Genomic DNA, 25,250 nt, shown 5'->3' with positions numbered 1-25,250 from the left:
GGTTCTGCTTCCTAGAGAGTCTGTATCGATGGTGGTGTTCTGACAGTAATCTCTAGTCTATCGGGGAGGAAGCTTTCCTGAGATGCCGGAGTTCCTTGGGTTTCAGGCCCAAGCGTTGTGTCCCTTTCTGACTGAGGCCTTGTCTTCTGGAGGGGCACAGTCAGGGTCTGACTCAGAGCTTTTTTTGGGGGGTACGGCTATAGGATTCGGTGATGCCTTCTGACCCTCCTTCACCAGAGAGAAGGAAGTCCCCTCCTGCAGACCTCCCATTTACTGATTTCATAGACGTATAGTGGAGGCCTTTCCCTTTACTTGCTGACAGAGGATGAAACCAGAAATAAGATGGTGGAAATTCTCCAGTTTGTGGAGGCCCCCTAAGGAAGTCATGGTAGCTTATGAAATCCTTCATGAGGTGCAGATGAGAATACACCCTCTCTGGCTCCTGCGAATAAAAGGACAGACATGATTTATCTCATCCAGAAGGCTTCCCAATTCAAAAAGCAGCTACTGCACCAATCAGTGGTGTAGCCAAATCTGCTCTCAAGAGATCTAGGGACCCATTTCTTGGTGTCTTTGTGGAAGGATTCTAGAAAACCTGGATACTCTTGTAATATACCATGTAATTGTATATTTGTTTAATTGTTCAATCTGTTTGATGTAATTTTCTGTTCCTTGTTCTGTGTAAACCGAAGTGGTATGCACAAGTGCATGAACTCCGGTATATAAAAGCCTTTAAATAAATAAATAAATAAGGAAGGTGTTTCGGGCAGCTATGCTAAATGCCTACATAGCCTCCTGCCAGCCCTTCATGGACCTTGCGGGACCTATTGGGGCAGATGCAGTCCATTGCCAAGCATCTTCAGAAGCAGCATGACACATTCTAGTCACTGTTTAAAAATGGAATGGAGTATGGAAAACCATGGACCATTTGACATTTAAGACAGCATCCAGAGTCTCCACCATAAGGACTTGTGCCCACACACCTGCCCTGGCTGTGGGCCTCAGACCTCTGACCTGACATCCAGGGAAGACTTCCAGGTGTGCTGTGTACTGGAGAGAATCTCTTCGGCGATAGGGCTAAGGAAGTGGTAGCACCTCGATGAATGTTGCAATGCTTCAGCCGCTGTCCATAACCACTCCAGACCTACCCTCTTCCAGGAGCCACCCAAGAAGCAGGGCAGAAGAGGAACTATCCTTTGTCCTCTCAGACCTGCTACTAAGTAGGCCTCTCCTGCCCATCCGAAACAGCAGCCCAGTGAATGCCTGGGATGGAGTGTTTTTAGATTTTATTAATCTAAGGATCCATGATACAATAATACTTCAGCAACAAATGTAACATTTATATCACAGTAATTCAGAATGTCACAGTTCCATGGACAATTTCCAAATGGGATGGATTTTTGACTGGATTGCAGAGAGCAAGGCCTGCATTCCTGTTGGTGTGCGAAAAGATCTTCCCTTCGGAGGAAGGCTGAGGTTTTACATAAACAGTTGACCCAGTATAATTTTGGGCATGTGGGTCCTCAGCATCATAAAAGGGTACAAATTACATCTATTGGGTCTTCTACCAAATCGCCCCCTGGAGCCTAGTTGGGGTCACTTGCCACATCAGAAATTGTTTCAAAAGGAGCTCTCCTCCCTCTTAGAGATCAGAGTGGTCATGCCCATTCCACAATGGGATAGACGAGGATTCGATTGCAAAGAAAACAGGAGGATTACATCACATCCTAAACCTAAGGCCCTTGAATAAGTTTCTGAAAAGAGAAAAATTCAACATGGCTTCCTGGGCACCTTGATTCCCTTTCTTCAAAAAGTAGACTGCAGTGCTCTCTCAATCTTAAGGATGCTTACATCCAGTGATTTCCCCCCCCCCCCCCCCCCCCCATCATAGGGAATATCTGATTCATTGCGGGACACTGTCACCTCCAGTATCGCTTGCTGCCTTTGGGCCTAGCTTCAGTCCTGTGTGTCTTTATCAAATGTCTTTCCATGGTGGCAGCGTACCTGTGCAAACTGGGGATACACGTATCTGTCTATCAGGATGATTGGCTAGTAAAGAACTTATCGTAGGCAGATGTCACGGAATCTGATGTGCAGGACATCCAGGTGTGGATTTACTAGGATTCATCAAGTACCCCAAGACCCACTTGAGTTAGTAATCACAATTAGTTTATTGGAGCTCTGCAAGACACAACTTAGCCCACTGTTGTGGAAGGAAGGATTTTGCCTGTCACCTTGATATCCACAGTGGAAAGGATCCAAATGCATCGTCTCACATACATGTCCAACATTTTTCTCCTCTTGTAAAGTCTTTACTTTAATGTCAATCTCGTTGATGTTAACCATAGGGTTCAATTGTGTTGTTAAATTGGTATTTAAAGTCACTATTGCTTTCCAAATTTTCAAGAAAAAATAGTCTTACCATTGAATCCCTTTCTAATGGTATTTCTTCAAGTAAATCAGTGTCCTCATGGAGAAGTTCACCTTCAAAATGCCGTCTAGGTCCTCTGGTAGGAATTTCTCCTGAAATGCTGGTGATGCCATTGCCAGGCTCTGAGGCAGTTTTCGTAGACGCTGCGGTCTGAGAAGGGGTGTTGGAAATCTGTGTCATCGACATACACCAAATCCCATCACAGTGTGAGGATTCTTGCTGCAGCAGGATTAACAGAGGCCGTCCTTTAAGACAGGGGTAGCGATGTTAGAGAATCAGGGATGGAGTCAAGTTCCTCTTCCTCTCTCCAAACTTCCAGTGATTCTCATCCTGGCTGCAAAACCTTTCACTTCACGTGTGCATCCATCAGGCTGATAACTGGATTTTCCAAAGGGGCAACTGATTCATCCTTCTCCCTGGCCCTCCATTTTCGACCAGAACGTGGCAAGGATAATTCCAATCTGATCGGAGTAAACCCTTCCAAAGATCTCCGGTTTGAAATAGTCCTCACCACGGATGCATCCAACCTGGGTTGGGGAGCTCATGTAGAGAGGCTGTGCACACTAGGTCTCTGGTCTGCTTAGGAAAAGCTTCATCAGATAAACTTCCTGGAGCTGAGGACAATTTGGTGTCTAAAGGTTTTCAGAGATCGGTTAGCAAAAAAAGTAGTCATGGTCCAAATGTATAATAAAGGTGCGATCTTCTTCATCAAGAAAGCAGGGAGTTATGGGATCGTTCCTCCTGTTTAGGAGACTGTCTACTTATGAGACTGGGCCCAGCTCCCAAGTAAAGGTCTCAGGGCCAATTGGAGAATGTCCTCAAACAGGCAGTTTGATTTTGGTACCACACAAAATGGTCTGTGGACCTGGTGGCAGGAATCTAGATTTTCCATGAGTGGGGCACACCTGCAATGCATCTGTTTGTGTCCCCCTTCAGAAGGGCCTGTTCTTCTGATCCAGGAAAAGGGCACAGGGCAAATTAGCCTTCGATGCCTTTGCTCTAAATTGGAGCAAGGGCCTACTGTACACACATCCTCTTGATACCATTAGTTGCAAAGACTCTGAAGGGGGAACATGATTCTCATGGCTCCATTTTAGCCAAGCGGATCAGTGAACACCAGGAGTTCTTTATTCTGCACAAAACATCATAAAAAACCTGACTCAGGCTGAGTTTCGCTCTTTGAGCTGCTTCAGGGACTAACAAAACAAATATAATCACATATAAAAACATGTAAATGTGAATAAAAACATACACCAAACATAATAAAATTATATGAAATTATATGAAATCAAAAGCACAAACATAATTAACAGACAACACTTAATGACAAAAGTATTGTAATATGGTCTAATCAATTGACTTCACTCCTTGTTAAAGAGCATCTTTAAGAAAAGTTTTTTAAAAAATTGTGTATGATTCTATATCTATATCCATATGTAAATTCATTTGTAAGTTAGTAACTATGAAGTACCTATTGTATGTAATGGCAGTGGTTTGTCTCCATACAGCATTCAGCCTCTTTTGTGTGTTTAAACAATTGCCTTCAAGACAAACAGTAAGGAATATTGTAACAAATTATTAAAAAGTTAACTATTTGAGTGCTGCCCTTTTAAGAGGCTGTTTTTGGACACTGTTTGATTAACCTTAGGGAGACATCTATGTGATACATTGTTTCAAGATTTGTTACTTTGTCTCATTATGTGGCCATAATTTGTTACAATATTCCTTACTGTTTGTCTTGAAGGCAATTGTTTAAACATACAAAAGAGGCTGAACTGCTGTATGGAGACAAACCACCAGCATTACATACAATAGGTACTTCATAGTTACTAACTTATAAATGAATTTACATATGGATATAGATATAGAATCATACACAATTTTTTAAAAATATTTTCTTAAAGATGCTCTTTAACAAGGAGTGAAGTCAATTGATTAGACCATATAATACTTTTGTCATTAAGTGTTGTCTGTTAATAATTGTTTGTGCTTTTGATTTTATATAATTTTATTATGTTTGTATATGTTTTTATATGTGATTATATTTGTTTTGTTCTGTTAGCCCCTGAAGCAGCTCAAAGAGCGAAACTCTGCCTGGCGGGCTTTTTATGTTTTGTGCAGAATAAAGAACTCCTGGTGTTCACTGATCCTCTTGTCTTGGTCGCTACTGCAATATTGGATCAGTTTCCGGCTTGTTTTTTTTTTTTTTTTTTTTTTTGGATCTTCCCTTTTAGCCAAGACATTTTGGTTCCCACTCTTCAGGGAACCAATAAGGCAGGGGAATTTCCCATATCTCATCATGCAGGATCAAGGCGGGATGTCATCCCAACATCAGGTCCCTGGCTATCACTGCCTGGACGTTGAGAGGCTGACTTTGCAACATTTTGATCTGTTAGAGGAAGTCTTCTATTAGCTTCGAGAGGATTCCACTAGGAAGACGTCTGGACTTATGGAGAAGTTTTGCCTTATGGTATTTGCAAAAGGCCTTAGATCCTCTCCTGCTCTGCACAAATAACTGATTATCTTCTCCATTTATCACCTCAGTGCAATTGGCATGTTTTGCCAGCATGTAGATGGTAGATTTATCACTGTACAGCCTTTGGTTGTCAGATTAATGTGGGGCCTGCTTCATTTGAAGCCTTTCATTAGGCCTCCAGCTATGTCTTAGGACCTCAACATGTCCCAGCTGATGAAAACTCCCTTTGAGCCACCGCGCTCCTGTGACCTGAAGTTCCTGACATGGAAGGTTGTATTTTTGGTGGCAATCACTTCTGCACAGGTTCAGTGAGCTGAAGCTATAGTAACTTATCTTCCTTATACCAAATTTCATCATGATAGGGTGGTTCTGCATACCCATCCTAAGTTCCTGCCTAAGGAGATGTTGAAACTCCTTCGTGAAAGAGCTACACGGTCCCCCGACATGGACTGTATTTTGTACAGAGAACTGTGTCGGGAGGGACCCAGAATCACAGCTTTGCAAGGTATTTAACTGCTGAAAACCAGTATGATTCCAGGTCAACTTCATTGCTTTAACTGGATGCCCTTAAGTATTTTTAAATTCCTCAATGCATCCACTTTGCATATGTTGAATCCTGGAACCACACTGTTTCTCAGCAGTTACATACCTTGAAAAGCTGTGATTTTGGGTCCCTCCCGTCACAGTTATCTGTACGAAACACAGTCCATGTCAGGGGACTGTGTAACTCTTTCACAAAGTTTGAAAATATCTGATACATCTGAAAATTAGGAATAAAAAATTCTAAATCTGAACATTTGGATGCTTGATTTTTTTCTGCCCTACTGTCTCTTGTTTAAGGACACTTTGTGGTGAGGGCATTCATCTTCCTTTGAAACTCCGTCGTAACCATCCTTCCAACACTTTTTCCCAAGCAACATGTCTAAGATGAACAAGCAATATGCACAATTTTTACTGCAAGAGTCTTGACCTTCTACCTAAATCAGAATGAAGCCCATAGAAAGTCCACCCAGCTTTTTATTTCTTTTAATGCCAACATACTGAGGATTGCAGTTGCCAAACATATTGTGGACTAGAAACTTGCATCTCCTTTTGCTGTGCTCAGGTGGGAAAGAATCTGATGGGCCATGTCAAAGCTCACTCTGAGGCGTGGCAGCATTGGCATCTTGCCTAACGTTGACTTCAGTGGAGGTGATCTGCAAGGCTGTGATACTGAGTTCTCTCCACGCATTCACATCTCACTGCTGTTTGGGCAGGAACTCCTGACATGACAGTAGGTTTGGCTAATCTGTCCTGCAGAATTTGTTTGAGGTGGCCTATTGTGTGTGTGTTCCAAGCTGCCCCTCATAGATAAGTTATAAAATGGGAAAAAAGGTTGGTTGTGGCCATTGGCACTTGTTTTTCCCCCTTTTGTTTTTTTGTTTGGGGCAGTCCGTATCTAGGAATTTCCCCACATGTTGAAGACTGCCATGCTGCTTGTCCTTGCAGGAAGCAAAATTGCTCACTTCAAACAGGTGTTCTCGCAGGAGATCGGTCCTCACGAAACCTCCCCACCTCCCCTTGGAGTTGGCGTTTCCTTATAATGCTAAGGAAGCAGACTGAAGGGCCCCCATGCCTGTTATAGTGCTATGCTGGGCGTGTCCAGTGAGGCACAGTCGAAGTTCTAGAAGCTTTGACATAAAAGCTCCACCAGGTGATGTCACACGCACACATGAGGACTGACGTCCTGCTGGCCTTGGAGACCACCTGTTACAGGTAAGTTACTCTGCTGTATGATCTAGTAAAGTTTATTTTCTTCTACTAAACTAATCCTGTACCCTAACTAACATTACATCCAACTTATTTGTCTATGTAGAAATCTAGATATAGGGGTGTGTGTGTGTGTTTTAATGTAAACACTTTTTTTTAAAGGTATGTATTTGGCTACCAGAAGCATGCCAGCCTTCAGCCTACTAGCTCTAAAGGACTTCGTCCAAAAGGTGGAAAGGTTATTCACGTGGTGGCCACTTCTATGACTGTGAGCCTGCTGCAGTCTTTAATGAGGGACAGGCTGTACCCAGAGTCCTGTAACCAAGAACTGGAAATACAGGTAAAGAGATGACATTGCATGCTCTGGACTTGCCCTGTATACCCAGAGTGCCCGCTTTACATTTAGGTGTTTCTTTTCAAATAATAGTCTATTAAATTTTTCTTGGCCCTGCTAAAAATTTATAATATGTCCTTTCTTTTTTGTGACTCTAGAATAGTGGCGGAGGGGGAGAGTTCATGACTCGGGTTTTACTTGGCCAATTCAAATCGTGTAAGACTTGCCAGTGGATCTAAAAATGTGGGCAGTGAAGTCCAGGACAGTTAAGTTATAGTCTGTGGAGATATTACATAGAAACGATGACAGAAAAGGACCAGATGGTCCATCCAGTGTGCCCAGCAAGCCTGTGTCATGAGGTTACCTCATACTTACGTTTCCCAGACCATAAAAGCAGGGCCTGCGTTGGTTGCTGTTTGAATCCAGTTCCCTGTTACCCCCCCCTCCCCCGTGCTTATCAGTTTTCCATCCTAGCCCTTGTTGATTGCTGTTTGAATCCAATTCCCTTGCATGCTTTGCTGTTGAAGCAGAGAGCAGTGTTTGAGTTGTCACAGTAACAGTCTTGTTCAAGGGTAGTAACCGACGCATCAGCAAGTTACCCCTCTACTTGTTTCCCCAGTCCAAACAATTGGATTCATTCAGTCATTACTGAACGAATCCAATTCCCCTTCTCCCCCCTGCTGTTGAAGTAGAGAGCAATGATATTGCTTATTGATTAAGGGTAATAACCACCGCACCATCAGGTTGCTGCATGCACTCTTTTCTTTGTTTCTATCCTTTAGGGATCCACAGTATTTATCCCATGCCCTTCTGAAGCCTTTCACTGTTTTGGTTTTCATCACCTCCTCCGGAAGGGCATTCAAGGCATCCACTGCCCTCTCCGTGAAGAAATATTTTCTGATGGTTCTGAGTCGTCCTCCTTAGAGTTTCATTTTTGTGACTCCTAGTTCACCTGATTTCTTTCCAACAGAAAAGGTTTGATGTTTGCACATCATTAAAATCTTTTAGGTATCTGAAGGTCTGAATCATAACACCCCTGCGCCTCCTCTCTCCCAGGGTGTACATATTCATATCCTTCAGTCTCTCCTCATAGGTTTTCTGATCCTGACCCCACATCATTTTGGACCGCCTCCATCCTGTGGTGGTTGGTGAAACAGATAAGTTTGGGAAAATAAATGTGGGAGCTTGCTGGGCAGACTGGATGGGCCAATTGGTCTTTTTCTGCCGTCATTTCTCTGTTTCTATGTTTTGAGATAAGGGCTCCAGAACTGAACACAATACTCCAGGTGAGGCCTCACCAAGGGCGTCACCACCTCCATTTTCTTACTGGTTATTCCTCTCTCTGTGCAGCCCAGCATTCTTCTGGCTTTAGCTATCATCTTGCCACATTGCATTGCCATTTTTCAGATCGCCAGAAACTACCACCCCAAAATCCCGCTCTTGGTCCGTGCACATCAGCTTCCCCCCCCCCCCCTCCCCATCTCACACCGCTCTTTTGGATTACAGCGTCCCAGATGCATGACTGCACTTCTTGGCATTAAATCCCAGCTGCCAAATCTTCGACCACTCTTCAAACCTTCATATATCACTCTCTACTCCTTCCAGCATGTTTACTCTGTTGCAGATCTTGGTATCATCCACAAATAGACAAACTTTACCTTCTATCATTTCCACAATGTCACTCGCAAAGATATTGAACCGAACCAGTCCCAATACTGATCCCCGTGGCACTCCACTTAACATAGCTCTCTCTTCAGAGTAGGTTCCATTTACTGTTACACGCTGTCTCCTATCAGTCAACCAGTTTGTAATCCTCTCCACCACCTTGGCGCTCACTCCAAAGCGTCTCATTTTGTTCAAAAGCTTCCTATGTGGGACAGTATCAAAATCTTTGCTGAAATCCAAATAGATAACATTGAGTGCTCTTCTATCGATCCAATTGTCTTGTCACCCAATCAAAAAAAATCAATCAGATTTGTCTGACAGGACCTTCCTCTGGTGAATCCATGTTGCCTTGGGTCCAGCAGCTTACCGGATTGTAGATAGTTCAGTATCCTTTCTTTCAGCAGCGTCTCCATTAATTTTCCCACTACTGAGGTGAGGCTAACCGGCATGTAGTTTCCAGCCTCCTGTCTTATGAAGCGGGACCACCACCGCTCTTTTCCAATCTTGTGGCACCATTCCAGGGATCTATTGAACAGGTCATTTAGCGGACCCGCCAGCACATCTGACCTCTCTGTGTCCTGAGATGAACCTCATCAGGCCCCATGGACTTGTCCACATTCAGTTTTCCTAGCTCTTCCCATACATTCTCTTCTGTAAAGGTAGTTGTCAAGCCCATTCCCTTCTATGGTCTTGTCAACCAGAAACGGTCCTTCTGCAGGGTCTTCTTTAGCGAACACAGAAATGAAGAATTTGTTTAATATTTCTGCCATTTCCTTGTCTGTCTCAGCACATTGCTCCTAGTCACCCTTCAATTTCACTATACCACTTTGGGCTTTCCTTCCTTCTCTGATATATCTGAAAAATGTTTTGTCACCTCTATCTCATGAGCAATTTTTTCGTCCACTTGACCTTTTGCTTTTCTGAATTGGTTTCTTTTTCGTTGGTTTACCTTTCTAACATATAGATTTGGGGCCTTTGTAATAGCTTCTTTTAATTTAGCCCACTGATCCACCTCGCCCATTTTCTCCCAGTCTTCTAGATCTTCCTCCAGGTACATCCCCATTTTGTCAGTCCGTATATTTGAAATTCAAAACGCGGGTCTTCGTATGACTACTTAGTATCTTATTCACAATATCAAACCATATCGTCTGATGATCACTTGTAATCAGGTGGGCACCTGTCCGGACATTATAGACATTTTCTCCATTTGTGAGCACTAGCTCCAGGATTGTGCTGTCCCTCGTGGGGTCCATTACTATTTGTTTGAGCCGAGCCCCTTGCAGGGCATCCACCATCTCTCTACTTCTCGTAGATTCCACAGAAGGGATACTCCAGTCTACATCCAGCAGATTAAAATCTCCAATGAGCAACCATTCTTCCTTCTCTCCCATCTTTTCAAAGTCTTTGATCAGATTTCTGTCTGAATTGGAGGTCTATAGACCAAACCGATGTACATGGAAGCTTCATCTTTTTTTGGGCTTGCCCTTAATGCTTCTTCCCTACCCCACATACACTGCATTTCAATTGCTTGGCTATTGCTTCTGACATAAAGTGCTACTCCTCTCCTTTTCCTGTCCTCTGTCCTTCCTTAAGTTATTGCAACATTAAAGAAAATGAACTGTAGTAGACCATGAATGGTCAATGAGCTTTAATCTTTATAGCATTCAGTGTTCAGCTGTATGTCGGGTCAAAAGAGTTGGGGTTGTACGGTGGCTCATTGTGACTTTTGACATTCATACCCCTTGAGTGGATCCCAAACAGAGAGGCTAGGAAGTGCTGGGCTATCTAACCTGCATATGCAGTGAGGAAGCCCGGTTCTACCAGTGCGACTCTTTCGCTTTTATGCATCACTGAGGCAAGCAGGGTGACTTGCTTTAGAGAAACAGAGTATCGAAGGGAAGCTTTTTGTATTAAGTAAGCTTGGTTGCCAACTTGAAAACGTCTTGCTGAAAAAATGTCAGGTGAGCTCCAGTCCTGAGTGGGTCCCACGGTATCTTGCCTGAAATGCAGGCTTGGTTTTTCTCTGCTGTTGAATGCATCCCATTTCCTGTAGGGAGCAGCAGAGCAGAGACCTGGACTTGTTCCTCCTTGGTTGCCGGAGGTTCAGCCACTGACGTGAAGTTTATCCAAGAACAGGAGGAAAGCCGCGTCTTAAAGTTTGTAGTTCTGGATCCTTCTGGATTTGGAATTTCTTGTCCGGCCGGACAGGCACTTTCATTAAAGACCTTTTAAATTGTGTTGGAATAGGAGAATGGGCATAGTTGTCTTTTAAGTTGAGATAAGCATGGAGCATCTGACCCACTAAAGCAGTACATTGGAAAGTGAGAAGAGATGAGGTGGTGACCTTCAGAAACTAGATTTTTGTTAGTGTAGATCAGAGGATTTTTTTTTTTTTTTTTAAAGGGCATGTAGCCCAGGTTTTGCAGTAAGTAGCAATTCCATAAGACCCACCTTCTTAAATAGAAAAGATTTTATTATTTCATTTTTCCATTCTTATTTGAGAGGTTTCAAAGTTGTTGAGATATGTGTTATTTTACTTAGTTTTCTGGAGTCCGGTTTCATGTTTATTTCCGAGTGATTGACCTTTCATTGATTGACCTTTCATTGCTTGGCCGGTCTGTAATGATGGTGTAACGCTGTTCACAAATGGCACATGCTTTGGTGGTCTGGGTCACAGCTGAGAGCTCAGAGATGATTGGACGCTGCCTGAAAGCACCGCACTCCATAAAAACAGCTGATTGGGTGAGATCTAAAGCCCCCACTGATGGGTCATTAGGGTGGCTTTCATCAGCCTGATGGCTTCAGCTGAAATTGCAGATGCTAATGAAACCTGCCACCTCCATTTTTTGGGACTGGCGCTCACCGCAGCATTGGACGTGATTAGGGAGGAAGGAGCCATTTCACAGTCTCTCATCTTTGCAATGCTTTGTGTTGCAATTGAATGGAATCTGCATCTTTCTAGCAAGAAAACTCCATCCAGCTCAGCTGTTTTCCTTGCTATCTCTGTACCGCCACAGAACCGAATTCTGGTCTGCTTGAGTGACCCAAGAGCAGAGATTGGAAGCAGATTTGGCTGCATTGAAAATATGATGTATAAAATAAAAAAGTAATGAGCTGGGGCAATGCATGCTCATAATGGGGTTTCGTATGGCTTTTTTAATTTAAATTATGTATTTTTTTTTTTTTTCAGTTTCACAATGATGCACTGATAGCTGTGAATTCTTGCTACGAAGGCGATATTGTCATTTTCTGCCCCGGTCACTACACGGTGACCGGCTGGTTCAGCATTACTGACTCCATTGAGCTGGAAGGTAGGAGATTCAGAGGCAAATGGGGAAAATTGACCCCCTACAATCTTTTACAGAAGATCTGGATAAACTGTACAGCTTGTGCTGGTGAGGGAACTGGGGTAGGAGAGGGTTTGGGGGGAATAGGTTTCACGGGAAACATTTGGATGCAGTGAGATTACAAACATTTCTTGTTCTCAGTTTCTGCATAGTTTTCTGACTTTTCCACATGGAATTTTTTTAGTTTATTTTTTCATATTGGGGTGTGGGCTAAGCGACAGACATCAAACACCCAACATCCATGCCAACCTCTCACCCTAAACTAACCAACTGCTCTTCATCCCCACCTCCCCCTCTCTCTGCACCTCACTCCACAGCCCGCCTCTGCACCAAAATCCCCCCCGCAGGCCATTCTCACCGTTGTACCAGATTGTTACTAGAAATTTTTATTATCACCTCTCTGTTAAAATAATTTGTTTTTAGTTGATCTTAAGATTATATAGTTCATCAATAAGCTTATATCGTTCAATGTAATATTTCTGTTATACTCTGTTCCAATTCTATTCGTTCAATGGTAATATATCTGTTCTTCTGTTCCAATGTCATTTCGATGTAACAAATTGTTCAACTGTAAACCGGGGTGAAGGCTAATTGCTAAACACCGGTATATAAAAGCAACGAAATAAAATAAAAAAATATTGCTGTTCCCTGCTGGAAGGGAGACACAGACCGCTGGGTTGTCTCCCTTCCAGCAGATGGAGTCAGAGAAAAAAGCTGAAAGGCACCCCCTCTTTCTCTGGTGTGCCACCTGCGATCCTTCAGTATTTCTCTGACTCCAGCAGATGAGGGTGTCAGAACCTGCGGTCCTGATCCTTTAAAAAGAAAACAAAGCAAACTAGAAATTATAAGACCAAAGGGTGTTTGTTTCTACCAGTGGCTAAATCAAGCTCTTTAAAAAAAAAAAAAAAAGTTCGTTTTTTCCTCTGGAGTTGAGCAGACTCAGTCCTCCTGAGGCTGCGGTCTTCGTTGAGGCACGGCTGGGGTTAGATACCCTGTTAGCTGTTTTCCCGGAGCCGCTTCTTATACCGGTGAGTAGCGAGATTTACCGGTGGGCCAGTCCCTCCCCCTGGCACCCTGAGACTGCATAATTTCGCGGGCGGGGGGCCCTGCCTGAGCTGCGATTGAGGTCCCAGGGGCATTTTTTCCCCTGGCTGGCTCCGTCAGTGTTTAAAAAAATAAATAAATAAATTTTTTCTACCGTGAGCACAGGTTTCCTGGGGCTCCAGAGGGGCAATTTTCGCCAAGTTTTTCGGCCTTGTGCTCATTCCCTCTCCGCTGGTATGCTGCGGGGTTTGGCGTGTTCAGCATGCGGGGAGCCGGTGGCGCGGCTCTCCCGCGATGGCCTTTGTACACAGTGCCTCCCGGGAGGGGAAGGACTGTCAGGGAGCAGCAGCGGATAGTTTTCAGCATGCTCCCGTGGCACAGGGAGGAATTCACGCCTCTGCCGGCCTCGGCCTGCCCCTTCCCCGTCTAGCGCGGGAACGGCGGACATTTCACCTCTGCCACGCTCCATTGTAGGGCTGGATGCAGGGGGAGGGGAGATACCCCCCCCCCCCTCCACTCTCCCTGCCGAATTTGAGCCCAGTGCATGCCTCCCCTCCAAGCTCTGGTCTTAAAGGGGCAGCTTCCCTTTTCTTCCAAATTTGTGCTTTTAATGCACAAGGCATTTTTGGAGGCCAAGGCTGAATTGCAGGCTGAGGAGCCTCCGTTGCGAAGGTGGCTAGGCTTTCTGGGGGTTCAGATTCCTCTAGGGGGAGGACGGGCCATGCGGATTTGGATCTCTGGGATCCCGGCCTCCGATTCACCGGATCCCCCTTTGCTGGACCCTCTCCTTGTGGATATTGACGGTGATGTTGAGCCCACCCCTGTTGAGGGGGATGACCCGAGGGTCCTCAGATTATTTCAGAGGGAGGAGCTTGATCATTTAATCCGTCATGTTCTGATGGAGCTCCATATTGAGGCGCCACAGCCGAGCACAGAGGCTACCAAGGGGGACCCCGTTCTCTCGGGGCTTCGGGCCCCTCCTAAAGCTTTTCCTTTTCACCCTATGCTCCTACAACTCGTGACCCGAGAATGGGAGGCTCCTGAGGCCAGCCTTTGGGTGGGGCGAGCCATGGAGAAGCTCTACCTGCTACCAGACGAGTCCTTTGCCGTCCTTAGGGTCCCAAAAATGAACACGGCCGTTTCAGCCATCACTAAGCGGACGACCATTCTGGTTGCAGGGGCTGCCACACTTAAGGATCTTCAGGATAGGAAACTGGAGGTCCTTCTTAGAGGATTTTCGAGGTCTCGGCACTTTGCGTTAGGGCGACGGTCTGCAGTAGCCTCATGCAAAGGGGTGACTTTGTTGGGTGCAATGCTTACTCACCACGTAGGAGTTGCCTCCAGCAGAAGCGGAGCAGGCAGATCGCGTGGAGGCGGCTGTGGCTTACACTGCGGATGCCTTGTATGATCTTCGGGTGTTCTCGCGCACTATGGCTTCGGCGGTCTCTGCTAGAAGGCTTCTGTGGCTCCGCAACTGGTTGGCCGATATTTCCTCCAAGGCCCAGCCAGGCAATCTTCCCTTTAGAGGGAAATTCTTGTTCAGGGATGATCTGAAAGCCCTTATCAAATCCCTAGGGGACAATAAGGTGCACAAGTTGCCGGAGGACAAGCCTCGAACCTCCAGGGCTTTTGGGTAGACGTGCCCTCAGTTCCGGGGACAGCGCAAGTTTCGGCGGGGCTCCGGCCTTCACTCCACATCAGCCGTCGGCGAGGACTCAGGCTTGGTCTCATTCCTTTCGCGGCCACGGGCCTCTCCACAACGGGGGTCCTCAGGGATCTTCCGGGGGCAAGTCCTGGCCCACTGGTGTTCCATCACCAAGTTGATGAACATTCTAGTAGAATGAGGAGCGGCATTCAAGGATGCTCAGGATAAGAGAATTGAGGCTATCCTTAGTAGAGATGTGAATTGGTACCGGACTCGTTTCCGGTATTGGGTTCATAGAACTGCAGGAAATCTTAGTTTCCCACAGTTCTGAACACTTTTTTTTTTTTTTTTTTTCAGCTGTCCCGAGCCAAAAACCCCCCCCCACCCCGACCCTTCAAATCGAATTATTTAGCATCCCGCACCCTCCCAACCCCCCCAAAAAAACTTTTCTAAAGTATCTGGTGGTCCAGCGGGAGTCCCGGAAGCAATCTCCTGCTCTCGGACTGTCTGCTGCCAGTAAACAAAATGGTGCCGATGGCCATTTGCCCTTACCATGTGACAGGGGCTATCAGTGCCATTGACCGGCCCCTGTCACATGGTAAGAGCAATGAAGGCCGGTTGCCAGAGGATAAGAAGCAGGTGCTGTGCTCGTTTGTCACGAGAGGCCAGATTATGGATTTCAGATGTTTTTGACCCTACAGAGGAGCAGCTTCTCAGAGGGCTAGACCTTTGTGTAGGTCTCAGTCCTTTCTGCTCAGGCAGCCCAGACGGGGAGCGGGCTTGGATAGCATTGCGTCCGACCCCCCCATCAATGATGACCCACCTCCTGGAACAGGAAATCGGGGGTCATCTATCTCTGTTTTATCAGAGGTGAGTCAGGATCACGTCAGACCAGTGGGTTCTGGAGGTGATAAAATATGGCTATGCTCTGGAATTTCTCAATGTTCCTCAGGATGTCTTCATGGAGTCTCCTGCAGTTCCCTGCAAAAGAGGCAAGCAGTAGAGACTGAGGCTCCTGAGCTTGTGGGCAGTGATTCCAGTGCCCAAATCACAAGAAAATATGGGCCATTATTCCATTCATTTTGTTTTGCCCAAGAGTGAGGGATCTTTTCAGCCCATCCTGGACTTGAAGGGAGTCAGTCGTCATTTGCAAGTGACATGTTTCCACATGGAAACCATACACTTGGTGATAATGGCAATACTAATGGCAAAACTAATTAGAGAAAATTTTTCACTCAATGCACAATTAAGCTCTGGAATTTGTTGCTAGAGGATGTGGTTAGTGCAGTTAGTGTAGCTGGGTTCAAAAAAGGTTTGGATAAGTTCATGGAGGAGAAGTCTTAACTGCTATTAATCAAATTGTCTTAGAGAATAGTCACTATTACTGGCATCAGTAGCATGAGATCTACTCAGGGGAGAAGAAAAACTGATACTTCACGCATATCCAGCATAGCTCTCTGCTTCAACGGCAGGGGAGAAGAAAAACTGATACAAGCATATCCAGCATAGCTCCCTGCTTCAACAGCAGGGGAGAAGAAAAACAACCAATAAGGGCTGAATAACACAGTCTGGGTAAAACAAATAAGCATGGGTGTAGCTTGCTTATTGCGGCGGTTACTTCCCCTACTACCCATAACTAATCAAGCTTGATATTTCACTTGGTTGCAGCTCCATCACTGCTCTCTACATTAATGGTGGGGGTAGAAGGGAAATAGAACCAAAGAGCTAAGAGAAACAGATAAGTATGAGAAAAAAATGTGAAGCTTGCTGGGCAGACTGGATGGGCCGTTTGGTCTTCTTCTGCCGTCATTTCTATGTTTCTATGATACTTGCCAGATACTTGTAGCCTGGATTGGCCACTGTTGGAAACAGGATGCTGGGCTTGATGGACCCTTGGTCTGATCCAGTATGGTAATTTCTTATGTCCTTATGTACAGTTGGGAGCTTTACATCTATGGATTTGTCAGAGGCATATCTTCATATTTCCTTTCATCTGGAGCATCAATGTTTCTACAGTTCGCCATTTTGGGGCAACATTATCAATTTCAAGCGTTCCCCTTTTGTTTTGGCCAGCGCAGCCAGAACCTTCTCCAAGCTCATGGTGATGGTAGTGACAGCATTGAGGAAGGATGGCATTTTGGTCCACCTGTACCTAGACTGGCTAATTTGGGCCAAGAACTTGGAAGAGTCTTCAGGTATTGAAAGTTGGGTAGTAATTTAGTCAAGAGCAATTTACAGCTGTCCTAGATGCTAGAGTATCTGTGTTTGTTTCGACATGAAGCAAGGCAAGGTATTCTTGTCGGAGACCGGCATTCAAAAATTGAAGGTGCAGTTGCAGCTTTTGATAGAGGCAGTTTACCCAACAGTATGGTCCTAGAGTTGGTTCCTTGGGCAAGGGCACATGTTCGTTCTCTTCAGCGCGCACTGGTTGCCCAGTGGAGTCCATAGTCTCATGACCGCTTCATTTACTGGTGGATATTGGCATACAACTGAAATCGTGGTTGCAGGCGCATCATCTAAGGAAGGGAGTTTCCTTGCAAGCTCCGGACGGCTGGTACTCACAACAGATGCAAACCTCCAGGGGCTCACTGTCAGGAGTTGATGGCGCAGGGGTGCTGGAATGCAGAGGAATCGCTCTGGAGCATCAATCATCTGGAAGTGTGTACCATTCAATTGGCATACTTGTGGTTTGCTGACCGCTTGCAGGGTCAAGCGGTCCGAGTAATATCAGACAATGCGACGACAGTGGCTTACATCATTTGCCAGGGAGGCACCGAGAGTCAAGTATTGCAGGAAATAGACCAGCTTATAGTATGGGCAGAGGTACATCTCCAAGAGATCTCTGCTTCCCAAATTTCAGGAAAAGACAATGTGAGAGCTGATTTTCTCAGCAGACAGTCTGGATCCAGGAGAATGGGAATTGTTGGACAAAGTATTCCAGAACATAGTGGGCTGCTGGGGCTTACCATATCTAGACTTGCTAGCGAAGTCTTGCAGTGTGAAAGTTCCTTGTTTCTTCAGTTGCAGATGAGATCCAGTGTGTCTAGGCATCAATGCTTTAGTGCAGGAGTGGTTGAAGGACAAGCTTCTTTATGCCATCCTCTTCCCCCAACCCCTTGGCCCTTGTTGGGCAAGTTGGTTCGGAGGATTGAGAGGCACATAGATTATGGTGCTTCTGGTGGCTCCAGACTGGCCCAGAAGGCCATGGTGTGCATATCTGCAGAGATATGCACTCCACTTCAGAGATCTGTTGTGATGGGGCCTATTCTTCACGAGGATCTGTCTCTAGTTTGTCTTAAAGTATGGCCCTTGAAAGGGCTCGGTTGCTGAAGTGTGAATATTCCACTGCAGTGATTTCCACCTTGCTTTGAGCTCAGAAGTTCCCAACCTCCTTTGCCTATGTTTGGATTTGGCGAGTGTTTGAGACTTGGTGTGAGGAACGAGGGGTTGATCCTCGTTCAGTTAAGAGCCCACTCATTTTGGACAACTTGCAAGATAGGGTGATTTAAGGCTTGGCCTTTTCCTTGAAGGTATGGGTGGCGGCTGTTGCCTGTTTCCAGGGCCAGGTGAATGGTGAACCCTTGTTGGCCCATCTGGATGTAGCCTGGTTCTTGAAGGGGGTGAAGCATTTTTGTCCTCCCCCGTGGTTGCTGGTGCCTTTGTGGAGCCTTAATCTGGTTCTGGATTTTGTCAGGTTCCACTTTTCGATCACTGCATAGCCTCTCCTTAAGGTCACTTACCTTGAAGACTGTTTTTTTTGTTGTGGCAATTTATTCTGTGCGTAGCGTTTCCAAACTGCAGGCACTCTCTTGCCGGGTGCCATTTCTCTGAGTGAGTCCGGGGGCAGTCCAGCCACGAGCTGTTCTGTCCTTTTTGCCAAAACTGGTTTATTTATTTATTTTAAATCTTTTCTATACCGTCGTTTGGAGGATACCGTCACAACGGTTTACATCAAGGCACATAAAATTGACACTGTGATTTGCACATTTACAAGAGTGCCATAAGGTTTGGTAACATAGTTAGTGATCAATAATGTTAAATGTAATTACTCATGTCCATGTCTCTATCTCGGTTTTTATTACAGAATTAACTTTAAAATTGTGACTTGTCTTTTAAAGACTACACACGTAGTGAATACAGCAGTGTGTGTGGATGTTTTTATTTGAATCAGTCGATTTCCTAGCTGATGCTGGACAGGGAAAGATGTGGATGAATATAGTCTGTTGCGGACCTTGGATGTCTTGAGGCATTTATCATTGTCAGGCCTCTTAGGAGCTCTGACCCGGCTCCATGGTGGGGGGGGGGTAAACAGGGTGAGACGGCGTTGTGGGCTACAATAACCCCCTTAACCCAGCGGGCTATCACAGCTGTGTATGTGGATGCTGAGCAGCCATTACCGAAACAGGTTAGGGCTCAGGCAGTGTCATGAGTGGAGTTTTGATTGTTGTCCTGTCAATTTGCCGAGCGGCAACATGGTCCTCCTTACAAGCTTTTCCCAGATATTACCGTCTGGATGTACAGGCTTGGGAGGACGCAACCTTTGCACGTGCGGTGTTGGTAGGTCTGTGGACAGTCTCCCACTCTATTCGGGAGTAGCTTGGGTGCATCCCAATGCTCGTGGATTAACCTATCTGAATGCTGAGAAATTACACCAAACCTGATAATTTCCCTTTCTCTAGTGAAGACAGGTTAATCCACCTTTCTGCCCTTGGCTGCTGGTTTGTGGTTCTATTCTCCTCCTGAGTGGCTGCATTCTGGGGGTAACTGGTAAGTGCCAGTTTCAGTCCCTAGATTAGTGATGTTACACTATTTGGCTGAGCTCGGTGTTTTCTGTTGCTGAGTGCTTGAGTGGTTGTCTATTAATGGTTATAGTTTGTTCACAGTTGGCTTTTGCAGAGAGTACTGGCGGGCTAATATCACTGCAGGGGTATTATATACTGAGGCGTCAGCTTTGCTCCATCTGCTGGTAGAGGTGCATAACCCACTGGTTGTGGATTAACCTATCTTGACTAGAGAAAAGGAAATTATTAGGTAAGTGGTAATTTCTCATTTCTAAACTCAAAATTGAGATTTCAGAAATTCGTCTAGCAGCAGGCTATCCGTAAATCGATACCAGCTCGCTTGTTGCCCTCTGTCTTGCAGATTTCTTTGGTTTTCCACTGGTTGGTATCCTGCCTATCTGAGTTCAAGGAGCCACTTGTTTGGTTCAGTTACAAATGGTTTCCTGTAGGAGGCACTGTATGCCATCCCAGTAACAGCAGCTGTGCCTTGGAGCTGTGGCATAATGTGGGAATTAAATAATGCCTGGAATGAGCAGATTATACAGTACTGCCCTTGACATTCTGGAAATGCAGACATTTTGTGTCGAAGCTTAAATTGCCATTGAATGTAAATGGGGTTTAGGGGGAAAATGGTGGTGGTGGGGAAGCCGTTAGGCACTGCATCCAACCAGTCTCTTCTCATAGGTTACTTCCAGAGCATATTGCAAGTAACTTGGGTAAACTGTTTGCATCAGTCCTAGTTGGGCCGGAGCCAGTATTTGATTTGTTTCTATGCAGTACCCACTGTTGCAGACTCGGGAGTAAGGACAGAGTGATTTAAAGAGAGCACAAGAAGTTCAGCAAAAGGTGCGGTGTGACTAGAGCCAAGTCTGCTTCGGGTTGGAAAGGGCTGCAAGCTTACAACCTGGGACTCATGAATTTCTTCTGGGAATTCATGCGTAACCAAATAAGTAAATTGACATTTTCAGAGAGTGTGTGTGTGTGGTCTGCCTAGGCTTGGGGGTCTGTGTCCTGCAGGGTTCTGGAAGAAACCGTGGGTTGTGCTCCCTGGCCATGGATCATTGCTGTGGGGGTAGGGAGGATATTAAAGTTAAGTCAATGAAAGCTTAAGGTACCAGATCCTAGCCCTAGCTTCACTGCGCTGGTAACCCAGAAGAAGAGGAGGAGAAAACTGCAAAATATTACAAAAAAAAAAAATCCCTTGAGAGACTGAACCCTATTCTCTAGCAGAAAAGCACTAGAATAGTAAATTAGTAGGCCTACTCCACTTTATGGTTTGAAGTGTTGAAATGCACTTCTGGTTTGAGTGATTCCTCCCAGCCTGTGCTCCCTCTTGCGCGACAGACACAGACATAGACACCTGTAAACAGTTTCTGAACAACTTGAAGCTAGCAGGAAAGGCTGGGGCGTAATTAATATAACAGACTGGATTTCATCTGGGGGCTTCTGCAGCTGTTCTCCGATTGCTTAAGCTGCATCTCCTCCTTCTCTCGTCAAAGTCTCTTGATGGAAATAGGACGGTCGGTTCAATTTCCTGCTGTTCGCTGCCATATTTCTCCCTGTTTGGTGTGTGAAACTTTCTTTTTCCCCTCACTTCTCCTATGTATGTACAGGTATGCAATGCATTTCAAGGGTAAATTGCCTGGGAGTTTCCTGTGCTCTAAAGAGATTTGTAGTCAGGATAGATGTGCCCAGCTGCAGACTGGAGGTGCACAGGTTACTGCAGGGTTGGGCAGCTTTTTCCTTCCCCCTCTGTATTCGATGAATTGCACGAGCCAGGGGGGGAGAGCAGGCCAGGTCGGGTGGAGGTCCTTATGCAAATGAGCTGCCCCCAACCCTGTACCCACCCCAGGCTGCTTTGCCGAAGTGACACGGATGCAGTGGTACTACCTGCCCTGCTCCAAAATATTCTCTTTCTGGATTCTTTTGCTTAACTTGTTTAGTCTTACCCTTTGATTCTCTTTTTGCCCTCTTGTCCAAAGAGATTTTGATTTTTAAATTGGTTCTGTACGTTCTTGATAATTGCCTCTTCCCCATGCCACTGCCGACTATGCATCACCCCAGTAATGTGGAAGAGCCACAAAGGTGTTTGAGTTGTAGGGCTGGAGCAGAATCTCACTCTGTTTAGGGAATAGGGATTCAGTCTGGTCCTGTATTTTCAGCCCCCCCCCCCCCCAAAAAAAGTTGCCTTGTATGGTACCATAAAACTGTGCAATGTTGGGCATTCTTGTGTACGCGGCAGAAAGCTTTAATCTCCCTCTTCTGGTTTTTGTTCCCCCCCCCCCCCCTTTTCCAAAGGATATGGCCTTCCTGATGACATTGTGATAGAAAAACAGGGAAAAGGGGACAATTTTGTGGACTGTGCAGGTACCGGCATCAAAATCTCCAACATGAAGTTTGTGCAGCATGACGCCGTGGAGGGCATTATCAGTAGGTATCTAAAACCCCCTTCCCGTGTGCCGTCAAATGCTTTGCAACCTTCTCGCATCCGTTTTTAAATGGCAAGAAGCATTTTGATCTGGGTAGAACGTGCACCCTGTCCAGCATGGTCGTTTTTATTCCACAAGCTTCCTCCAGGACTGAAAATTGTGGCCTCTAATGTTCAGAAGTCCATAGGTCTGAGGAGTAAAGCTGAAAATCCTCCATGCTGGCCCAGGTAGCTTTTTGTATTGTAGCATGAATCAAAACAAGAGTCCATGGGTCAGATCCGGAATAGTGAGGATCCTCAGCTTTAAATTCCACACTCCAGTGCCAAATCAACACACAGACTTCATAAACTGTACAAAAAAAGGACAAAAAATAAATTCATGGAGTTGTACTGGATAGTCGGGTTTCCAAGCAGCAAAGCACACCCAACACCAGTGAAACATTGTTGTTAATTTAAACCAGTTACTCCATCATAACCAGCATGTCCAGTGCAGGGAATTTTGGTTTTCCTGGAGGCTGTGATGGAGCAGTTTGTTCTGGGGGGGGGGGGGAAATCTCAGACTTTACTGCATGATTCCTGTTGGCTCTTGCGCCAGGTTCAGCTGTGCTTTGCAACTTGTTCCTGATTTCCGTTCATTTTCTTGTACGGTGTGCTGCAGGAATCTTCCTTTTAATTTTTTTTTTTTTTTTTTTTTTAAACGGAGGCAGCCAGGTTGCCTGTAGCACTGTCTTGGGTGAGGGGTGCTAATTAATATTACACAGCAAGCTGGCTGGGATATTAGCAGCTCCCGACATCTCCATATGTCTGCAATCGAAGTGCCACGAATTGTTCATGGAAATAACGTTCACAGGATGTCTGCCTTCTCATCTAATTTTTTTGTCTTGCACATAGAAGATGGTGCTGTCAGCTATACAGGAGTTGTATTTTATTTAATTTGTGGCACTGAAAGGGTCCTGTGAGGCTTCTGCTCTGAGTCCCATAGAGCTTGCAGAATGTTATTGCTGCTTCAGGTAGAATGAACCATGGTGAGTGGAGGGTGTAGCCTAGTGGTTAGTGCAATGGGCTACGAACCAGGAGACCTTGGGAAAATCACTTTTACCTTCCATTGCCTCAGGTACAAACTTAGATTGTAAGCCCTCTGGGATAGGGAAATACCTACAGTACCTGAATGTAATCCGCTTTTGAAGTGACTAAAGTGCGAAAAGCGGAATATAAAAATAAATAAATACAAAGATTAGTGAAGAGATCACAGCAAAAATACACATAAGGTACTTTTGCACTTTATGGTATTTGGATTAAGAAGTTCTTGCCTTATTTTAATAGTGTCAATAAGATGCAAGCATATTATATACTAGCAAAAAATGCCCAGCATTGCTTGGGTAGTCTGGTTTATAACAGCCTGTGTCTGTGGGTACATATCTCTGTCTGTGTATGTGCAAATGTGATCTTGTGTGTGCCTGTGTGTGTGTTCACCAATGTCTGCCTCTCCCTGTGTGTGGGAGTGTGAGAGAAGGCTTTGTAGACAGAGTGGAATAGCAAACAACTTGGCATTGCTCAGGTTGTCTTGTCAGTAACTGCCTGTGTGCATGCACTTGTGTGTGTGTATATGCCTGTATGTATATGATAGGGCTTGCAAACAGAGCATAATGTGAACAGTGCACCTTCCACTGTTCTGGGCACCACCTGATTTCCAAAGACAGACGAGAGAGAGATATATATCTGTATGTGTATATATGATTATAGTTCTCTGAGGACAAGCAGGATTGTAGTCCTTACTCGTGTGTGACATCAGCAGATGGAGCTCCGATGTGGAAAACTTATGTCACAGTATCTAGAACTTTGACTAGGCACACAGAGTATGCCCAGCATGCCCTATACTGTGCATCCATGTGGGGTCCCTCTTCAGTCTTTTTTTTTTTTTTTTTTTCTGCAGAGCTGTAAGCCTCGCAGTGTGATTGAGTTCACTTTGGCTTTTTTGCCTTGTGGAAAACTTTTTTCTTTGGTTTTTCTCATGAGAACATAAGAACATGCCATGCTGGGTCAGACCAAGGGTCCATCAAGCCCATTATCCTGTTTCCAATAGAGGCCAAACCAGGCCACAAGAACCTGCCAAGTACCCAAACTTTCCTTCATTGCCAGATCCCTCTCGGTGCCTTCCCGTGGTGTCCCCTGTCAGGGTTTTTATTGTTTCGGGCAAGTTTCTTTTTGCGGTCAATTTTTTTTTTCCCCCTCCCGTGGTGGCAGTGCCTTGGTGCCCACCGACCATTTACACCCATCTCCATCGCTTTTGACTTGCGTCCCTTTTGCTTCGCTCTGTCATGGCCATGTCCGGTTTCCCGCCGATGCCCCCAGTGCCTAAGGACCATGTCTATCACTGATCCTAATGAGGTGTGCATCCTCTGCCTAGGGACATCACATGAATCCAGAGTTGCCGCTTATGTACCCCATTAATGTTGCCGGTGGATAGGGGTGCCAGAGAGAGACTGTTGTCTATTTCCTCTGGGCCGAGGATACTGAGTTTGTCATCTTTGACTACAGCACCGTGGAAAGACCGGGCTGAGCATAGAGGGAAACCTAAGAAGCATCAGCATGGTGCCAGGCATGAGGATGCACTGGCTTTTGTAACAATGCCTCTGAAGTGGCCACATGGGAAGGAGTGCCCATTCTCTATCAATACCCGGGGTCCGTGACGCTCTCCACCTGTCCTGGTGCCAGTCGCTGATTTCTCCACCCCCCCCCCCCCCTTTGCAGGTCCGAGGAAGATCTGGCCACCCTCCTTTCTCCCAGTCAGTGTTAGCATCAGCAACAATCGAGGAGGAGCTGGAGCACAGTCCAGCCAGCAGTGGAGCGGGTGATGCAGAGCTTCAGTTCCGTGGCACAGACTGTACCAGAGCCGGTGCTGCCTATCCTTGTTCTGCTTCTGGAGAAGCTCAATGTGCTCATCTGTGCATTATCGACCCAGCTGACTTTGTTTTCCAGGGCACCGAGGCCTCCCCTACCGATACGGTAGTGTTTGCCAGTTCCTCTGAGGAGGAAGCTCCATCAAGTCTGGCAGAGATGACGGATCCTGAACATGCCATGCTGTCCAGTTGTCCTGCACTTTTGGATGTAGATCTAGCATATAAGGCCCTATACCCTGAAGCATACAGTGAGGATGAGGGTCCCTATGACCCCTGGGGGATGATCCAACAGAGTCCTCTTCTGAGGACTCTGATGGTCTCCCGTCAGACCCTTCTCCTCCAGATGAGTGAAGGAAGTCTCTGCCTGAGGACTTAATCTTTGCAGGGTTTGTGAGGGTGAAGGACATCCCTTTTCAGCTTTTGACAGAGGGGGATGCCAGGCACAAAATG

The 25,250-nt window shown here is 45.7% G+C and overlaps 1 protein-coding gene across 1 annotated transcript in view; it reads left to right on the top strand.

The window, feature by feature from the left end:
• SHCBP1 (SHC binding and spindle associated 1) overlaps positions 1-25,250 on the top strand; it is a 63,021-nt gene that overhangs the window by 22,701 nt on the left and 15,070 nt on the right. Inside the window, exons 7-9 of the mRNA XM_029608454.1 lie at positions 6,819-6,996; positions 11,846-11,966; positions 21,771-21,902. Coding sequence (XP_029464314.1) covers positions 6,819-6,996; positions 11,846-11,966; positions 21,771-21,902 — 431 coding nt within the window. The remainder of the gene's footprint in view (positions 1-6,818; positions 6,997-11,845; positions 11,967-21,770; positions 21,903-25,250) is intronic.

This window comes from Rhinatrema bivittatum, chromosome 7 (assembly GCF_901001135.1).
Source record: "Rhinatrema bivittatum chromosome 7, aRhiBiv1.1, whole genome shotgun sequence".
In the NCBI taxonomy this organism is placed as follows: domain Eukaryota; kingdom Metazoa; phylum Chordata; class Amphibia; order Gymnophiona; family Rhinatrematidae; genus Rhinatrema; species Rhinatrema bivittatum.
Note: the sequence above shows the minus strand (reverse complement) of the source record. Positions and strands in the feature narration are given on the sequence as shown.